Source organism: Mycotypha africana (assembly GCF_025528875.1).
Source record: "Mycotypha africana strain NRRL 2978 chromosome Unknown BDF20scaffold_7, whole genome shotgun sequence".
Lineage (NCBI taxonomy): Eukaryota > Fungi > Mucoromycota > Mucoromycetes > Mucorales > Mycotyphaceae > Mycotypha > Mycotypha africana.
Genome location: NW_026515731.1, coordinates 1,641,202 through 1,660,817, shown reverse-complemented (window position 1 = coordinate 1,660,817; position 19,616 = coordinate 1,641,202). Strand labels below are relative to the sequence as shown.

At 39.0% G+C, this 19,616-nt stretch overlaps 7 protein-coding genes across 7 annotated transcripts; 4 read left to right on the top strand and 3 right to left on the bottom strand.

Annotated features, from left to right (window-relative positions):
• Positions 1–28: 28 nt before the first annotated feature.
• Positions 29–2,464, top strand: BDF20DRAFT_880007 (threonine aspartase 1-like protein). Its single transcript, XM_053081598.1, has 12 exons — positions 29–167; positions 244–292; positions 362–446; positions 534–739; positions 811–890; positions 961–1,148; positions 1,228–1,303; positions 1,445–1,558; positions 1,638–1,718; positions 1,789–1,826; positions 1,914–1,952; positions 2,033–2,464. Exons 1-12 carry the CDS (start codon positions 128–130, stop codon positions 2,096–2,098), a joined length of 1,062 nt encoding a protein of 353 aa, XP_052935152.1. The 5' UTR covers positions 29–127; the 3' UTR covers positions 2,099–2,464.
• Positions 2,465–3,166: 702 nt separating this feature from the next.
• On the top strand, positions 3,167–6,434 carry BDF20DRAFT_880000 (glycosyltransferase family 20-domain-containing protein). The gene is made up of 5 exons (XM_053081597.1): positions 3,167–3,820; positions 3,921–4,061; positions 4,153–4,278; positions 4,368–4,420; positions 4,541–6,434. Exons 1-5 carry the CDS (start codon positions 3,277–3,279, stop codon positions 6,221–6,223), a joined length of 2,547 nt encoding a protein of 848 aa, XP_052935151.1. The 5' UTR covers positions 3,167–3,276; the 3' UTR covers positions 6,224–6,434.
• BDF20DRAFT_879999 (regulator of volume decrease after cellular swelling-domain-containing protein) lies at positions 6,435–7,317 on the bottom strand. The gene is made up of 3 exons (XM_053081596.1): positions 7,148–7,317; positions 6,835–7,052; positions 6,435–6,745 (listed from the first exon to the last, which is right to left on the bottom strand). The coding sequence occupies exons 1-3, from the start codon at positions 7,288–7,290 to the stop codon at positions 6,510–6,512; spliced, it is 597 nt and encodes a 198-aa protein (XP_052935150.1). The 5' UTR covers positions 7,291–7,317; the 3' UTR covers positions 6,435–6,509.
• A 2,048-nt stretch (positions 7,318–9,365) lies between these two features.
• BDF20DRAFT_823134 (Ctr copper transporter family-domain-containing protein) lies at positions 9,366–10,070 on the top strand (the record flags this gene model as incomplete). Its single annotated transcript, XM_053077774.1, has 2 exons — positions 9,366–9,683; positions 9,762–10,070. 2 exons carry the CDS (start codon positions 9,366–9,368, stop codon positions 10,068–10,070), a joined length of 627 nt encoding a protein of 208 aa, XP_052935149.1.
• Positions 10,071–10,530: 460 nt separating this feature from the next.
• Positions 10,531–12,117, top strand: BDF20DRAFT_822789 (pyridoxal phosphate-dependent transferase; the record flags this gene model as incomplete). Its single annotated transcript, XM_053077739.1, has 5 exons — positions 10,531–10,585; positions 10,671–10,708; positions 10,782–10,913; positions 10,978–11,091; positions 11,161–12,117. The coding sequence occupies 5 exons, from the start codon at positions 10,531–10,533 to the stop codon at positions 12,115–12,117; spliced, it is 1,296 nt and encodes a 431-aa protein (XP_052935148.1).
• Positions 12,118–12,322: 205 nt separating this feature from the next.
• On the bottom strand, positions 12,323–14,018 carry BDF20DRAFT_879993 (phosphomannose isomerase type I). The gene is made up of 3 exons (XM_053081595.1): positions 13,507–14,018; positions 12,966–13,416; positions 12,323–12,901 (listed from the first exon to the last, which is right to left on the bottom strand). Exons 1-3 carry the CDS (start codon positions 13,891–13,893, stop codon positions 12,480–12,482), a joined length of 1,260 nt encoding a protein of 419 aa, XP_052935147.1. The 5' UTR covers positions 13,894–14,018; the 3' UTR covers positions 12,323–12,479.
• On the bottom strand, positions 13,991–15,585 carry BDF20DRAFT_879978 (uncharacterized protein). The gene is made up of 4 exons (XM_053081594.1): positions 15,492–15,585; positions 14,385–15,421; positions 14,213–14,307; positions 13,991–14,147 (listed from the first exon to the last, which is right to left on the bottom strand). Exons 2-4 carry the CDS (start codon positions 15,237–15,239, stop codon positions 14,084–14,086), a joined length of 1,014 nt encoding a protein of 337 aa, XP_052935146.1. The 5' UTR covers positions 15,240–15,421; positions 15,492–15,585; the 3' UTR covers positions 13,991–14,083.
• Between the last annotated feature and the right edge of the window lie 4,031 nt (positions 15,586–19,616).

The window sequence follows — 19,616 nt, the reverse complement described above, 5'->3', positions numbered from 1 at the left end:
AAAATGTAAAACAAATTTTTGGATGTGGGTTTCTGTATTTGAACTCAGCAAAAAGGTCACTTTTTACATCCAAAGGGGAATAACCAACAAATAGAAAGAAAACCTATCATTCTAAAAAGACATAAGAATGGATTCTCCAGTGTTCATTGCTGTACACGTCGGCGCAGGTTGCTTGATGCTTGTCAAAACTTTTATTTTTTCTTTTGCGAGAACATGACGAGTTAAAATGATCTCATTGTTTAGGTCATCTGTCGCGATCAAAAGAGTCGACATACCGATCAGCCTGTGCAAAGTAAGGTAGTCTCTTTCCCCTAGAGTCAGTTTAAATAGGAAATTAAAAAAGAAAGGAGTGGTCTACTAGGGCATGTATACGAGCTATGAGGATTTTAAAGGATAAAGAAGGCACGTCGTCTTTAGCGGTTGCAGAAGCTATACGGCAATTGGAGGTAGAGGCATACCGCAAAATAACGTTTCCTTAAAAGTAAAGATTTTAGAGCCTCTATTGAGCACTACTGTTCTTGTTGCTATCTTAGGATCATCCTGTAACCAACGCTGGTTACGGATCCAATTTGAGTCTGGAAGGAAAGGTAGAATGTGATGCTAGTTTGATGTCAGGAACGAACGGGACGTTTGGAGCAGTGGGTGCTGTAAGAGGCGTTAAAAATCCAATCCTTTCTGCCTATCAAATGGTCTTGGAGGCAGATCAAGGTTTATTATCCCTTGGTAGAATACCGCCCATGTAAATTTAAAAAAGACCCCTTTTGGGAAACGTCCCATCTATTCTCTGATAAGTGATTATTTTTTTCTCAGGTTCTTGGCGGGCGAAGGTGCAAAAGAATGGTCAAAGTCGCGGAACCTTCCCATCGTGGAGGAAGACGATTTGATTGAACGTAAGGGGATTTCAAAATCGTAGCTATCTGTCAGATACAAAAGATTGATGTGGTCCTATCCATCGCATAGCACAAGCTTTCGAGACGTACTTGAATCATTTAAAAATGCTTATGGAAGCAGATAAGAAAGACCCGTCGGTAGGCGTCGATCAAGGCCATGATACAGTGGGCGCCATCTGCATTGATCGATTTGGCAACATAGCTGCTGGTGTTAGCAGTGGTGGTATTTCATTGAAATCTCCAGGAAGAGTAGGCGAGGTATTTCAGCAGTTGTTGTTCCTGTTAAAGTGTCCCATGGCAATGTCTTTAAGATTAATTGAAAATTTTAAATCGTCAGGCTGCGATGTATGGTGCTGGATGTTGGGCACAAAACGAGAAAAACGATACTCCAGGGATAGCTTGTAGTACCACAGGTAAAGAAGGATGAGGGGCGTTTTGCAGAGACCAGCAGGGAATAAAAGAAACCCCTCCCCTACGCAAATCTGTATACTGTTTGCTTACTCACTTGTTGAAAAAAAAAAAAAAAAAAAAAAAAAAAACAAACAAACTAAAAGGCACTGGCGAGCAAATCATGCGAACAATGTTTACTCATAAATGCGTTGAGAGATTAATAAAAGAAGACAATATACAAACAGCCATCACCGACGCTTTAAGGCATGATTTCCTAGGTACAGTCTCAAGCTATAAACATAAACTGAACCATGTCTATGGAGAAGATACAAGTTGTCTCATATGCTTTCATTTCAGGCTCTTCGTTTTTGACTTCATACGACAAATTGTCTGTTGGGACAATTGCATTGCGCTCACAAAAGTCAAACAACAAAACCCGTAAGTTGGACCTTTCTGCTTTCCCAGGCATACATCTATGATATAAATCCTAACGCAATACGTATCGTAGGAATTGAATTTTGGTATGGACATGTGACGGAAGACATGGTAGCCAAGCAAATGACAAGCATCTCAAATGATTGATTATCTATCATCTAGCTGATAACTCTTTCTTTCATTCATATATTAACTCAGGGGATTGGATATATGTCAGGAACATATACTAAACCCAAGGTAAGAGTGTTCCCTATTAACCGACATAGTGTATTGTTAGGTTGGTTTCCTAACTTAGAAGACCCTTGAATTGTGAATAGACTTTTGTCTCGCGAAAAGGCAACCTGTCTGAGCCATATGTTTCTTCTGGACGATTGATCATTTGAGCCGTCCTCATCCCCTTCCTGACTTTTAATGAACACGAGTGGATCTGTTTATTTATGACAAGGATAAACAGAAGCCTTATCGACATCCATACGTGTTTTCTCATCATAGCTTGGACATACTTAAGTAAAACTAAAATACTACCATTATCATGTACGTCTGATAATTACATTCATTGAAATAGAGTGCTGAAATCATGTAAAGGTAATAGACGATCGCCATTCAATGTTCATCATTGATAGTGTAACATCAAAATTGCTTGTGCACAAAATGAAGTCATGCATTTTGGAAGACATAAAATAGCTCCTTTCAAGCTACCTTTGAGTGTTTGTCGACTAGAAATACAAAAAAAAAAAAAAAAAAAAAAAAAAAAGCATGACTTGCACAATAAAGAAAAGGAGGGGTCTCCTTCCGTCGAAATAGTACACATTACATAATAACGACTGACTTTAATTACAAGAAAAGTAAAAGGGTGGAGTTCCTAAGTTTCGAGAATATTACTTGGTTTAGTATGGCATGCTCTTTCATTATTTCTTTTTCCAGTAAGGATAAAAGAGAAACCTCTCCGGCTGATGCTTCGTCTTTAGCTTTGTTGTTTTATTCATATTGACTTCTTTCAGTCTTTTTCATGGTGGGGTGGAGAGACACCTTGAAAATACACGCTGAAACCAAGTTTAGCTGGCTTTTTTTGCTGTTTGAAATTCTATGATGAAATGATGTTGTCACATGGCTGCTTTCAAAAATATGAACGGACGATGATGATGGCCGTCCATTCTCTTGTTTGATTGCACCAAGACGATAAAAGGTACACAGCTTTCTGTTGCTTATTCTACGAGCTATAGATTCATTACGGATAGGTTGCTGTTTAATAAAACGGAACAGGGAAAGCTTATTTAAAGCAAGTAAACCCTAAACAGCACTACGCGGGCTACATAGAAATTTCCGAGAAAAATCAACTTTGAAGTTCATGCGACTTTAGAAAGCAAAGATAATAAATTACAACCCCGCTCCCCTTATATACAACTACAATTATAGCATAGGTCTTTATTCTTTCCCTCTTTTTTTTTTTTTTTTTTTTTTATTGTTTGTTTATCCTTTTTCCATCCGGTGATAGTCCTTGTAGGCAACCGTTACATAGTCCCTCTAATTTTTGATATCCAACGTTGTCCACCAGAGAAAGATGTCACCCCTCACTGCTGAAAAAGTCGCTGACTACCTTCCTCTAGCTGGCAAGATGCCTCATATTTCTGGCAAAATCATCAATGTCACCCATCAAATTCCTTTCCATATTTCCAGATCTTCTGCCACTATGGTAACGGACACTCCTCCTACTACTGAAAATGCTACATCACATCAGTTGAACGGCCCTACCGGTACCGATGAAGTGGCAGCTGCACCCGTTTCAAAGCTCGCCCGTCACCATAACCGTGCTCGAACCTTGCGTGCCAAATTTCGCGCTGCTGAATGGCTTATTGTCGAGGACAGAGGCCATGGTGCTCTCAACTCTGGTTTACAAAGTTTGAAGGATGAATATCAAACCCTGCATATCGGTTGGACCGGTCCTATCAAAGATGAGCGTACCAAGAAGACTATCCCTTCAGAAACCTTGACCGAAGATGATAAGGCTAAAATTCAAAACCTGCTGATGAAAACAGGTAGTAATTTCGTTCCCATCTTTTTAGACAGTACATCTCGTGGTCATTACGAAGGCTACTGTAAAGAAGGTAAGTCAGTGCTTCTATGGTATAAAAGAGAGGCTGGGAAGGGCATCGTAATGAATGAGCGTTCTGAAACGAACAAATTAACTCTACACCCTTTCATCAGTGCTTTGGCCTCTCTTCCATTATTTGGTTTGGAGAGACGATACAGATGGTAGATCCAACAAGCAATACTGGAAGGACTATGTTGCTGTGAATCGTCAATTTGCTGAAATCATCGCTAGTAACTATCGTCCAGGAGATGTCAGTAAGTAGCCCTTCATTGCTTGCTTTTTCTTATCCAAATTTTCAGGGTCGGCCGGGATTATGTATTGACCCTCTTACTTTGAAATTATCAGTTTTCTTGAACGATTATCATTTATTACTTGTTCCCGAAATGTTGAGAGAAATCATCCCAGATGCGCCTATCGGTCTCTTCCTTCATGCTACCTTTCCAAGCTCTGAAATCTTCCGTTGCTTAACGAGTAAGTAGCATTCCTCCTCTTTCGTAGAACATTGGAGAAACTTCTTTTTTTTTTCATGCTGACGGGTTTTCTTTTCATTCATTTTATAGCCCGCAAAGAAATTCTTCAAGGTTCTTTGGGCGCTAACTTGATCGGTTTCCAGGTAATGTGCATGACAAACAGTTTAAAAGTCCTCCCCTCCCCTGTGTGCGGTCCAAGTGAGTTAACGCCTTTTTATTTTTGGGCTTTTTTTTTTTTTTTTTTTTTTTTTTTTATACTGCAGACCTATTCTTATGCTAGACATTTCATCGGCTCATGTACTCGAGTCCTGGGTTGCGAATCAACGCAAACCGGTGTCAACGTGAATGGTCATATTGTCTCTGTGGGTACCTTCCCTATCGGTATCGATGCGAATCGTGTCGACAAGTTCCGTCGTGAACCCGGTGTTGCGCCTAAAATGAAAGCTATTCGTGATATGTACGCTAATAAGAAGATCATCATTGGTCGTGACAAGTTAGACTCGACAAAGGGTGTTCTTCAAAAGTTGCAAGCATTTGAAAAGTTCTTGGACGATTATCCTGAATGGCGCAAGGAAGTTGTCTTGATCCAAGTGACGACACCCACGCACGGCGACAACTCAAAACTGGAGGCTAAAGTGTCCGAGCTTGTCAGCCACATCAATTCGAAATACGGTTCCCTGGAATTCTCTCCTGTACATCACTATTATCAAGATGTGGATCGTGACGAATACTATGCTTTATTGTCCGTTGCTGATGTCGGTTTGATCACTAGCTTGAGAGACGGTATGAACACAACCTCTTTGGAATACATCATTTGCCAACAAGAGACACATGGACCTCTCATCCTGTCTGAATTCACCGGCACGGCAGGTGCTTTGAGTGCTGCTCTCATTGTCAATCCATTTGATAACGCCGGTGTCGCTAGAGCTATTCATGAGGCCTTGACCATGAGCCCTGAAGACAAGTTGACCCGCCATACACAACTTTTCTCTTACGTCACCGAGCATTCTGCCGCGTTCTGGGCCAAGTCCTTCGTGAAGCAATTGGTTGAAAGTACCAAGAACTTCTCCCTTCAATCACAGGCCACACCTGCATTGAACCGCGACCAATTCTTCACACATTACAACGCTTCGAAAAAGCGTCTCATGTTCTTTGATTATGACGGTACCTTGACACCCATTGTTTCTGTTCCCACAGATGCCAAGCCTTCGCCCGACATGCTACAGTATCTTCAAGCATTGTGTGATGATCCTCGTAACGAGGTGTGGGTCGTCTCGGGCCGCGACCAAGCCTGTCTGGAAGAATGGCTTGGCCATGTCAAGAATCTAGGTCTCAGTGCTGAACACGGCTGTTTCTTCAAGGCCGCTGGATCAGATCAGTGGACAAACATGTTGGAAGACATTGATATGAGTTGGAAGAAGGACGTCACAGAGATTTTCGACTATTATACAGAACGTACAGAAGGTAGTTTTGTTGAGCATAAAAAGTCATCCATCACTTGGCATTATCGTATGGCAGACGAAGAATATGGTGAGTTCCAAGCCAAGGAATGTCAGAACCATCTGGAAAGCTCTGTCGTTTCAAAAATGCCTGTTGAAATCCTTGTTGGTAAGAAGAATCTGGAAGTTCGACCTATGATGATCAATAAAGGTGAAATCGTGAAACGTATCCTGTCTCAGTCACAACAACACCCTGACTTGATCATTTGTGCTGGAGACGACAAGACCGATGAAGACATGTTCCGTACATTGTCTGTCGTTTACTTTGCTCACTACCAAGATATGATCAACGAAGGTTCTACTGTGAATTGGAACGATACCAAGTCAGCACTTTACACCTTGACTGTTGGGCCTGCTATGAAGAAGAGTATGGCGAATTGGCAAGTGGAAGCTCCCGCTGATATCATTCAACTTCTGGGAAAGATGGCAGAATCTGATAAACAATAAAAAGTGAAGGCATTCACAAGCCAAGCCCTGGTGGCCAACAAATAAAGTAAACGAATTCAACAAATTATTAACCATTACTACCCCCGTCTCCACTATTACCACCATCACCCATTGTAGAAATTGTACACACACATATACGTAAATATATGTATATCACACTATTCAACATAATAATAATAAAACAATTTAATAAAGATTCCAACTTTCAGCATTTTGCTGTGTATTCCTAGGTTTCTTTTTTTTTTATTTTCTTTTTCTAATATGGATATCAATTTTTATGTCATGCTCAATGGTCATTGTTCTCTGCGTCTTCGAATGGTTGTATCTCATGACCGTTTGACATGGGTGGCTCGAAAACTGATTCTAAATGACGAAGAGCTGCTTGTTGAGCTTCATTCAACTCAGCCTCATCACTTGGATCAGCAAAGAATTCTTCGTCTTCATAATCCTCTTGCTCAGCCATGAATTCCTCGTCAGGGTGAAGCGCTGCACATTCAGACATAGCTAAATAGATGCCCTCTACTGTTCGTGTAGGGAGAAAAGTAATCATGTTTAGTTATTACGTTTGCCAAGTAAAATTTTGCTTTACGTTTTTTGTAAACAAATCTTACAGGCGCCAGTATCCTTTGGAATTAAGCGAAGTTCTGTCACGGTTTCTCTTCTTTCTTCTTTGTCTTCAGGTAATTGTTGGTTAGGGAAGAATAATCCAGAATCAAGTTGGCAGTAAATATTTGGCTGCCCTTCCTGTCTGGAAATAGCATGGATGATAATATCAGGATACTCAACAGCAATACCAGAATTGGCGTCTTCTGAGTAAAAATAAAATTGACTACATATTGACGCAAAGGTAGGCAAAAGACAAATGAGTTTGGCTATTCGTATCAATGGAGAGATCAGCTTCCAGTTTATTTAATCGAACGTTACTCTTCACAAACGCTTAATTGTCCAAAAATGGGCCCTTGATGACCAGCAAGAGGTGGTGAAATAAGAAGTGCCGTTTCTTTCTGTATATGTCGAGGCTTTAAAGAAGAGGTGTCGGGTGCTTCGTTCAATAATGTTACAGTCATCTGTTTAAAAGGCGTCAATGGGCGAAAGATCTGTCCATGAATCACTTTTGTTCAGTTTGGTGCTTTTTATTCTCAAAAATTATCGTGTTCCTAGAAACACCCCGAAATTTCCCCCCAAAAGGAAAAATCAAAATTCATGCAACTTGGGGATGCTCATGTACATCTACAATAACATTTGAATTATTGTACTTCTGTTCCTTGTCTGTGTATTTTTTATGCACAGATCTTCAGATGATCCTATTCAAATGTTAGATATAGGAATCTGAGATCAGTTTCGCATCGAAACAGGCAACGTACAAGTTGTCTGAAGGTGAACGACGGATAATGTCACTCATTTTGCGAATGCCACAGAATGTCATGGCTGCAGCAAAAAAGCCGTAGAAAATTACATCAAGTATTTGTATTTATCCTTGCGTCCATTATCGAATAGCAGAAGATTCTCCCATATCGGTTTTTGACATAAAGGAACAATGAATGGTCGTAACTCACCGAATGATAAATCATAGTCTTGCGGTAATCAAAGCTGTACTAAACAATCAAAAAACTCAAGATGGTTTTTTAAATAGCTGCTGCAACCTTCAATTTCAAATCCTTCATCGATTGCACACAGTTTTTTTTTTTTTTTTTTTTTTTTTTTTATTAAGCTACAGTACTCGGCGTAAGGATTTCGGAAAAGTCCTATCCTCATCGAGAGGTTTGATGTTAGTTAACAGAGGAGCAGCCTTTAAACATTCTTATTATTCAATGCACAATGTATATTTGCTTGTATCAGAAAGTGGTGAATGAACCTTCACGAACAAATTTGGTCTGTAGACAACTTGCACATTTTCTATATCATTCAATTTGGGTACATACTTGAAAGTTTTAGTGTGAATATCTCAACTACCTCCTATGATAAGAGTGTTACTTTATTGTTTGATAATGACGTTATGTAGCTTACCATTCAAGTTTTATGACTGATAAGATACTCGCGACCGTTTTTGATTTGCAATCAATGTCCATTTTTTGAGCGTTAAAATGGCATATTTAGAAAATCTGTCTAATTTCCTGACCGTCTTAGTGACCTATGTCTTTTTAGCATTTGCAAATCTCTAAAATTAGCCTAAAATCCAAGTGACAATCAGTTGTATCTCTGTGAGACATTGTTCTCAACATATTATTGCGAATCGAAGAATTTTATTTTGTTCTTACAACCGTTTGAACTTTATCCCCTTGATAATAAGTTGGACATTGAAAAAAGTCAACCATAGTATTGATTAGCATTTTGGGCAAAGGAACATTGGTATCACGCTTCTTCCTGCTATGAAATTTCAGCTGTTGTCGTTCTACAATTGCGATTATCAACTGATAAAGAGCAGGAATAACTGACTGGCTAAACGGATTCACAAACCATTAATTCGTCTTTTGCACAAACTCTTCAAGGCGACGTACTCAGTGTATTCATGTTTCAAAGACTGCTCGTAGACGTGTACTGTCTGGAGAGGTGCGCGATCCATGTATTATCAGATTAAATTTTTGTTAGCTTGAGACATTTTTGCTGTGCTTCTAGCCTATGAAGAAGCTGTATAACGGCTGAACTTGGAATTTGCCCACAGGTACTTTTTATCTGATCTGCAGATAACAAAGAAAGGATCAGAACCCCTTTTTCGCTGCTATCTCATGCTATCGAAATGTTGTTATGTAAGAATCAGTTATTAGCTTATGTATCTTGAGTGCATTTGCATCTCGACACGCTTTGCACGCTCTATCATGATTAGAATGCGAGTACTACGTGTTCCCGATCTTCCTCTGAGTTTTAAAGTTTGGGATGATGACATCGGATGCGCGATTATCGCTTACCAGCTATCAGAAATTTAGATTTTCGGTTGAAAAGGGGGTTTTTTTATATAAATGTCTTGAGGAACGTATTTCTGTTATACGGATCAGGTCTTTCCACCAATACCTTCTTGTTCTAGTATACACTTTTTTATTCCACCTTTGATTGAAATTTATATTTTGGCGTAATGAATCATTCAGCTCATACTATGTCTGATATGAACATGGATATGTCACCAACAACGTCTATGTCAATGCCTATGCCTTCCTCCACAGTGTCTGCTTCAGCGCATGATATGTCACATATGAACGGAGCAGATTCAGGCTACAGCCATAGCATGGATGGTATGCAAATGTCGATGTCTATGGGGACATTTCACTGGGGGTGGTCTGGTGATGGCATATGGTTGGATGCATGGGTGCCTCAGTCAGAAGGAGCCTACATTGGCGCTTGCTTCGGATTGTTCTTCGTCGCAATCTTATCAAGAACTCTACCCGCGTTAGAAGCCTATTTTATTGCTTGGAAGCGATTACGTGAAAACAGAGGGGCATGCAATCGGTTATCCTCTCCATCTAGGGTAAAATTGGCATAATACACATTTTCTATCTAGTATTAACAGAACTTTGACATACTAAAAAGACATCCTTTTATATAGACAATTAGAACAGATATCGAAAAATCGCCAAACCCACAGGACGATTGCTCTTCAGGATCCTTTAAACGTTCTGCATACCCCAATCCTCTACAATTACCTGAAGTTCTCCCTTTCTCTTGGTCGATGGATACTGTCAGAAGTTTCATTAGTACCCTGAACTCTTTTGTAGGCTATCTTTTGATGATGGTGGTTATGACTGGTAATGGCGGCTTTTTCCTTGTTATTGTTCTTGGTATCTTTGTTGGAGAACTGGCGTTTGGTCGCTTCAAATCCTTAGGTGGTGGCCTAATCGATGATCATTCACATTAATACTTACTCTTACATATCTTTTATATATCTTTTCACGTAAATATGCTTGTATAGTATGCATTCTTCATATTCTCCATCTTATCAACCTCCTCGACGCATTCCATTACTGTACGTAATTTTCCCCTCCCCTCCCCCCCCTTCATGCTCTGCTAACTCCCAAATCGAGGACTGTACATAGACTTACACTTTTAACTATTTACTATCTTATTAATTCAACTACCCTTTATAAGGATTCCTGTACAGCTTTTCCTTTTACAATCATTTTATGTTACACAAGACATCTCCAACTTGCAATTAAAACTAAATCACTGATTATCTAACACAGTCACCATGAAAATCAATTTTAAAGGGAAAAAAAAAGATGAAGGTTTGGATCAGTTATAGATACAAGCAGTTGTTGTCATTCCTTTTCACTCATTTCCATTGTCATATCTTGTCTTCTTTAAGCAAATTTACTACCATGGATTATTCAAAATTCTTGAGCGAACGTAGCAAACTCAGACAACCATCAGCAAGTAAACTATCAAAAATAACTACTGACAGGATGGTTTCGCATTACCATCAAAGTGCTAACTATTCAAACAATTTAATCTACGCTAGCACGAGCTTTGGCCCCTTTTCTTCATCAAAAAGACTTGGTAACTCTACCATTACCACCCACATAAAATAACTGGGGGCGTTTATGAATGGTTTTTTTAAACATTCTAGTAGATATCTTTAGGTGTAGGTCAGCCTAATCCTGATACCTTTCCTTATGCCAGCATGAGTGTTACATTAAAGACAGGAGAAACATTAAATATTGATGAGCAATTGTTCAGCCGTGCCTTGTCTTATGATAATACTGTAAGTATACACTGATAACAAATAACTGACGAGATAGTTTACGGAAGCCTAACTATTTCTTTAGCAAGGGCTACCGCACTTGAATGAATGGTTGTGCCAACTTCAAAAAATCGAACATAACCCACCTGTAGATTTCACACTCTCTATCGGTACAGGCTCGCAGGATCTTCTTACAAAGGTATGCTAAAATGGCAACGAAGGCTTATACGAACGTAGTTGACTGACGTTGCACTGGTTTTTGCGCTAGACCTTCGAAATGTTACTGAATGAAGGCGATCCAATTCTGATAGAGAGCCCTTCCTACACTGGTTGTTTATCCTTTCTCAAAACTCTCAACTGTAACTTTGTAGATGTCATGACAGATGCCTATGGTATCATACCCGAACAATTGGAAAAGATCCTGGAGGCCTGGCCTGAAAGCGATCCTAGCGGTAGACAAAACCAGCCAAAACCTCGCTGCTTGTACACCATTCCAAGCGGAGGTAATCCCACTGGCGCGACATCAACAATAGAGCGAAAACGAGCCATTTACGATATTTGTCACAAGCATGATATAATTATTATTGAAGACGACGCCTATTACTACCTTCAATTTACAGTTGAGCGAGTGCCTTCTTACTTGTCCATGGATGTCGATGGTCGTGTCGTTCGCTGCGATAGCATGTCAAAAATTCTCTCTTCAGGTTTAAGATTGGGCTGGGTTACAGGTCCTAAACCTCTCATCGAACGAATCAACCTACATACCATGGGTACAAACCTTCAGCCTTCTGGGATTCCTCAAGTGATGGCCTATCAACTTCTTGCCCATTGGGGTCACGAAGGTTTCTTTCATCATGTGAAGAATGTAGCAGCCTTTTACCGACAGAAACGAGATGACTTTGTGGAGTGTTTAGATCGTCATATGAAAGGACGCGCAACATGGGCCGTTCCCTCTGCTGGCATGTTTTTCTGGGTGCGGCTCCTCGGTGGTATTAACGATTCCGAGGACCTCATTATGAACAAAGCATTAAAACAGAAGGTGCTGGGCCTCCCTGGTGTCAAGTTCATGCCTCATGAAAGCAAAACAGAATATATTCGACTGTCTTATAGTAATGTCTCAAAGGAAAATATGGATGAAGCCCTTCGTAGATTAGCATTGGTGATTGACCAAGAGGCTGAAGTGAATGGACTCAAAATAGAAGACTTGGGCCGCTCGGATCAATAGCCGCCTTCAGAGCAACCCAATTGAGTAATGGACATATTGGCTTCTGTTCCCATGACTACCCTTTGCCTTAGATTAAAGAAAAGCTCAAAACATCCTTTTTTCTTATTATCTTTGGGTAATCTCCGTCCCCCATGTGTGCAATGCTTTTTTGAATTGGGAAAGGGAAAGTCGAAAAGGCGCTAAAACACTTTCCAGATCTTCCCGTCAGCGACTTCCGAGGAAGGTCCATTTCAATTTTTGTGTTTTACAGTACGGTTGTAATCTGTAAGAGAGAGAGAGAGAGAGTTTAGAGTTTAATACTATGCTAAAGTAGATGCAGGGATGACTTGATGATAAAAATATGTTTTTATTCCAGTTTTTTTCTAGTTGGTAGCAACGGAATAAGCTCTATAGAATTCTAATCCAGACTCAGCGGCTTCAGCAACAATTGGAGTGTTAGCTCCAACAAAGTAAACATAACCCTCCTTGAGGTCAAAAGTATTCTTATCTGTTTCGCCAGATAATTTGCCACTTCCTGAGGTAACGATAAGGATACTGGGGCCTTCAATTGATTGATGCTTTTCGGTCTCTCCACCATTCAACTTTGTCCAAATAACAGCAAATTCATCAATTGGAGGATCATAAAGATTAGAATGGTCAGCAAACTTGACAGGTGTCATCTTTTGAGACTCCGCTGAGCCATAACGGTAAGTAAGCATGTTGACCAACACATCAACGTCTTTGAATTTGGGTGTCAAGCCTGCACGAACAACATTATCACTAGCAGCCATACACTCGACACAATCTGTCAAGTAAGAAGAATTCCCGTTAGCCTTTCTATCTGTAACTGCCATCGATTGCGACTTTACCTCCAGATAAGTAAGCATGAGGTTCGTTTGCACCCAAGAAGATAGCTTGTCCTGGTTCCATGACGACATAGTTCAACATCAAAGAGGAGAAGACACCGACATCGCCACCAGGATATTGTTGGTCTAGTCTGATGAGTAACTTGGAAATTGTATCGTCGGCCTTTGAGTCATTAAGACGAGCAATCAACTTTGACAAAAGCTTCTTAACCTCTTCTTCAGAGCTTGTCATAAGACCTGCAAACACTTTCTTAAGAAGTTCCTTGTTTTGAGCGATATCTCCCTCAGATGTAGAACTGCCATTATCCTTCACTCTGCTTCTGAACTCGTTACAAATATCGTTGCCGATCAGTTCAGCTAATTCAGGATATGTTTCCATATGCTTTGCAATTTCTTCTAAGGGACGGAAACCACAAAGTGCTTCAAAAGGTGTAAGGGCGACAGCCATTTCAGGCTTTTTTGGAAGGAAGAAATCATTTGAAATAAAGAGCTTAGAAGAATATTCATTCGAACTTCAAGTTAGCGATTGTTCCCATGTACGTACCTTATGGTTAGGGTCTTTATAAATTTGAGGAAACTCTTTGAAAAGACGCGCACCCAAAGTTTTGTCAGGATGAGCTTGGATGGACAATGCCTTACGAATAGAAAGAATTTTGAAGAGGAAAGGCAAGTCACTATTGTATTGTTCATAGACGGCCTTGGTGCTCAAATTGACATTGTCCTTGACAAGATCTCTAAGTGAAGTATTCTTGTCATCCATGACAATGGAGGGCGCATTAGGGTGGGTACCCATCCACAATTCAGCATAGGGTTTGTCATTGTCAACAGCAGTTCCCGAGGCCTTGGCATAAGCCGCGACCTTGGAGACATCACCTAGCTTACCCCAATCGTAGGATTGGGTTTTGCATTGTAAACGGTAAATGGAGGCCATGTCAGTGTAGGAATATTTTTGAAGAGAGAAAGAAATGAATAGAAACGGGAAAGTTGCGGATCACTGCCATTTATGAACAAGACTGACCCGCCAATAAACAAAAACAAAAAAAAAAAAAGCTGAAACACCCGAACCGATTATTACAGCACAGACAATCAATGGTTTATTGTAAGAAAGCATTCTCTAAACTTTACCTAGTGGCTTCAGCCTTCTTTTGAGTTTTGGACCAACGTAAACCACAAGCGTTGCACAAGCTATATTCAATTTTTTATCAACATTCATGCGAAATTCAGAGCATTGCTTGGATTACTAAACTTACGTTTTCGGTCCCTTGGGGCCCTTTCTCCATTCAGGTGATTCAGTCGTTCCACAATCCGTACATATCCTCATTCCTACTGGTTTTTCAACGCGTTTCTACGGAATCATTAAAGAAAAGCAGAAAAATTAAATTGTTATACTTGTAAACGGAAGGAGTGTATTTTGTATTTTACCTTCTTCCCTCGATGTTTGTCTTGCGAGGATGAGTTTATCGTTACAATATCAGAATTGTTCATCACAATGGGAAGCGAGGAGAAGTGGTTCGGAGGTACATTTATCAATTCCGCGTCTAAACCCAGTGAGATACCGTGTGATCTTTCTCCCAAATCATATCGTAAACCAGTGAACATGGCTAAGCTTTCATTTGCATCAGACGAAGCGTTAACACCTTGTGCATAAACATTGGGTGGGTTTAAGGGTATATTGAAATCGTCAAAATCGTCGCTGGAATCATCTCCTCCTCCATCTGTGCTTCCTGTGGTTAATGATGTACTTGAGGGTGTATGATCGCTAGAAGTTTCGGATGTTCTTGATAATTTACGTTGAGCTCTTAGAAGTGAAAGTTGGTTCATTAACTTTTCATTTTCCAATTTAAGTTCCAAAAAAGTGTCCATAGATCGGGCAACGTTTGAGGGGACCTTTCGTGCGTTTCCAAAGAATGAGTTTTTGTGAAACTTGCCTCTTGACTCTAGCGTTGTGTACTTGCCGTCTTTACGCAAAAACCTGTACGTGCAAACGAAATTTTGCATAGTATTCTTAGCGTTTCTATATTCACGAGCAAACATATCAACATCATCGACATGTAGAAATTCAGTAAATGTGCGGTTGATTAGTTCTGCTGGTTTGTAACCTAGGAACTCGCTCGAAGCATCTGAACAATAAATGAGACGCATATCAGCTGTCATTACATGAATTACATCGCGCAGAGCGTCTAGTATGCTTTGTGACCAATTTTTCCTGCGAGTAAATTCACTGGAAGGATTGCTGAGGTTCAGTCTCATTATTTGACCATTGCCATTGTCGGTCATTATGCGATCAGATCTAGCACAATTACGAAAGAAAAAGGTTTATGACAAATCATCCCTGTAATGGTCTGTTTTTCAAATAATTTTGAGCATACTAGTAACACAGCAATAGGTGCATGCATGAACCAAACAAAACCAAGAACTCAAAACAGGGTCTCGAAGGACAAAGATGCATAACAATCTAACTATTAGCTCATAAATTAAAAAAAAGGGAAACATTGTTGTGATGTTCGGCTATTCAGTAACTAGTTTTACCATGTATGTAAATCTGAAAAAGGAAAAAGCATCAAAAGTGATAAATCGACTTTGAGACGTTAGATGAAGACGAAGAAAAAAAAAGGACAAAAAATGTTCGTCAACTGATGAAATGGAATTTACTGCGAAATATCAAAGGTCACCTCAATTCTCACATGGAAAAACTGACAGAACCATCTTCGCCTCTGCACAGTTTGGGTATATTTGCGATCGTCACATATTTTTTAGCAGCAGCGACACCGCGCTAACAAAATTTGAAAAAAGCAAGTTTACATATACAACAAGCACATTATAATTTCCATACTAATCGTATTTTTGTTCGTTCTTACAGGCTAATCAATCAAAGATGTTTCTTGATTATGATACATAGCTTTTTTTTTGGTTGCAACTTGTAACTGAATATCGGCAAATTAATTGTATATATAGCATAACTAATCCTCCCAAATTAGAGCACTAGTATAATTGCTTAGTTATACATGCTATGCTTTTGGCATTGATTCTATATGTTTCCTTTGAGCTTGATTGAGGCAGCAAAAGGGAAAGGATTCATTTATTTTTATTATTGTTTCACCGCAAGCATTATCACTTTCTTTCAATGTTCTTAACCTCATTCAAAGAGTGAATACGACACATTAAGTGTTCCTCTGAGATCTTCGATCGGCAGTATTGGTAATAAATTCTTGGCAAACTTTGTTTATCGATTAGTAAATTAATCAAAGCGGTATAATTTTATATGGTTCTGCCAGTATTGCACTGATCTTTTCTACACCAAAAGGGATCAATAGGCCTAATCAACCATACATTTTACGTTTAGTATACTTTAAGAAACACTACCTAGATTCGAATTGATTATAGTCGCGGCTGAAAGTGTAGTAAATCTTTTGTATCCTAACAAAAAGAAAATAATCTATATTTTTTTATGATCACGTTCGTATATTGATTTCACTGCGCAATCACCGTAATTTTAAATGTTCTATCCAGGCTTTTACGGTACTTGCGTATTAATTTGTCACAAAGGAAATGTAAATCAATGCTTAGCACATCGAAACTCTCCAAGAACTATTAAATCGATATTGATCACATTTTTGTTCATGATATCGAGTTGCGTGTTAATATTGTCCAGAAGGATATAGCTAGCACATACAAATGACTTCCTAACGAACTTGTTAGTTCAACTAAGTTTTTAAGCAACTGCGATACATATACGTCTCTCAAATTTTTTGTGAGCCCTGTATCTTCTAGCGTACCCATTATCAATCGATTTCAGATCCTTGTCTTTCAACGTTTCACAGTCCTCATCTCAATAAAAGCGTTGGAATGGGATCTTTCTAAAAGCAGCATTAACTTCCTTGAATATTGTGCTCTCCCTTTTTCCTCGTCACAGATGAATTACAACAAGTCAAATACGAACGTTTAACCAAAATAGTGACTGAGTAATTGTGTTCAGCATCAAGTATGACCAGTGCTTCATCTCAGAGCGGGGAAATTAGATAAAGAGAGAGCCACTTAAGCCCGTATGCAATACAATATCAGTCTTCAGTGTTATTTGATATACTGCTTCATCCTCTCTTCGCTTTTTTAATCCTGAATCTTTGCCATTTTATTTTGGGGTATACAGTGTACCAATGAGCTGTTATTCTTTCACAAAGATCTTCCCTTACCTTCCAATTTAGTTGCTCCCATTACTAGCAGTTCCTCGTAGTCCTTAAAAATCACTTTTTTTTCTTCATGTTTACGTGAATAGAGTTGTTATTCTATCTTTCGTCTTCCTTTTACATCGCCCATCATTTGCTGAACCAGGGTTAGGAACAATCTGATGCCTTTTGAACCATCAGCACAGGGAATCACATCATTATTGAGTCTGTAGGCGCTCTATAACTATAATAACAATCTTGAATGCTTTCTTAAGTTGACTTTGTAACCCCTTATTGATCAAGATTTATTGTCCTACCAGCATGATAGAAGGTAATTTCTCTATATTCATCATGCTTTTGCCACTAATTTCTAACGCCTACTTTTGCGACGTATCGCGCAAAAGTCTTGTATCTCTTTCTGTTCTCAAAATAGTCAGAATGTCTGTAACGTTGCATCATTACTCTGTTTTAGGAAAGAATCTATGTACATTGAAAAGGAAGATGAACAGAGCTGTCAAAAATGCCTTATGTAGGTCATAAGATCGCTCGTTACCAGAATATGGGAGGCAGTCGATTACGGAGAGCACAATGGATAACCAATAGATGAATTATCAAAGTCAGAACATTGCCGTCCCAACTTGTCGTTATATGCTGCTATATATGAAATGCAAAATTGTTCAGAGAAGCATGTCTTGTTGACTGTCACTTTTACAGCCATATTTACATTGTCAATTTGTAAGTAGCAACACGAGTGTACTGGAACATTACCTACGCGCGTTATAAGCATTTTAGAGAAGTCTTCTCCCTTCTTCTCCTGCAGTATCTAAGGTAATATAACTCCGGTAATATCTTTCACACCAGAAAAAGTGAAACCTCAACATGAGGTCGAATGCATGGTAACACAATGCAATTGCTTTCAATAGATTGTATGGATGAGGAATCAGAATAGTTTTTATTTTGAAAATCAATAAAAAAAAGATGAGAATGGCATTGCAAATCAAAGTTCGTTGTATATCTTTCTTATTCAGCCATAAAGGAGAATAAGGGAATAGTTGTGTATGATGTTTGATGTATTTAGAAATGAAAAATGAATAATGCAGATAAAAACAGAAAAAGCCAAACTATGTGATATATGAAGCTCCAACTCGTCGATCGTTAAGAGAGAGTCTGTTGTATAAATGAAAGGTTATCAATGAAATTAATATGTCGTTGAATGCTGCTATAATGTTCCAATTGTGTTGATAAGACTTTTTGCTGCATGCTTTCAAATTGATAAACAATTCAAAAAAGCATTAGAAAGCTGGTATAGATATAGACAAAAACCCAGTAGAAGCCTTTGTATTGTAAAATATACAACGATGAGATGGTATGAGATTAACGCTTGACAGGAGCGGGATAAGGTCTAGGAAGAGCAGGCTTAGCGGGTCTATCTGGTGGCATCTAGAGAAAGAGGAAGAGAGAGAGGAAGAGAGGCTTGAGCTAAAGAAAAATGCTTTCTGATAATTGTAAAGAAATAGAAGCTCTATTAGTTGATAGAAGAGAAGAATGCTTTGTTGTGTAAACTTGATCGACTGAACTGAACCGAAAAACTCGGTTTCCTTTTATATGTTTTAAAAAAGTCAAAGGTAATAGCTCCCTTGTTTAGGACAGGTGTAGCTCATTTTGAACTTTGAAGTTTTGTATCACAGTATTAAAACAAAGAAAGCATATAATGAATATGAATGATATCTTGCCTGCCCATCATGATCGTCAGCTCGATAATCACATTTTACCGAATGCTTGTTCTACATAAAGGATTTAAGCTCCGTGTATCTCATGAAGAACGCCCTTTTTTTTACAAGATCGACTTGCTGCGTTCGACCTTATCTCTACAACAGCTTCAAAGGGCAGCATTGCCAACTCATTATTATTTACTCTGCTATGCACTCCGTTTGCATTTTGAGAACAATAGAAACTCTATTGAAGCGGGTAAATTTGATGCAAAGCGAATAATGGAAAGAAGCAAGGCTTAATTGCAATTTTAACACTTCTTTCATAACTCAATGAAAGCTGACTAACTTTTACAAACAATATATAAAAACCAAGGATGTCATTGCTAACTTGCTTTGCTTATGTGGCGAACTGAATTAAAGGCAGGAAAATCAAAAAAGAAAAATATTTAGAATCAGTGTAACTATATTAACGACGTACAAGGGACTTTATGTAAGCATGGCATCCATGACAGCTTGTCAAACTTAACTTTCTTTTGCTCAATTTTGTTATCCTGTAAAAAGAAAACGCATGGCATTTGCTCCTTTATCTGTATAATGAAAAAATTTTTTAATCAATTTTATTCTCGAGTCAAACCTCCGGTACATCTTCTCTTAACATGACCTATCTCTTACCGCTTGTAGCATATGCGTTTTTTCTCTTTCGTTCATGTTACAGCTTATCGGTCATTGTGACAGAGTTATGTGTGTGTTGATTTTCGGCACATGTAATATAGTGTGCA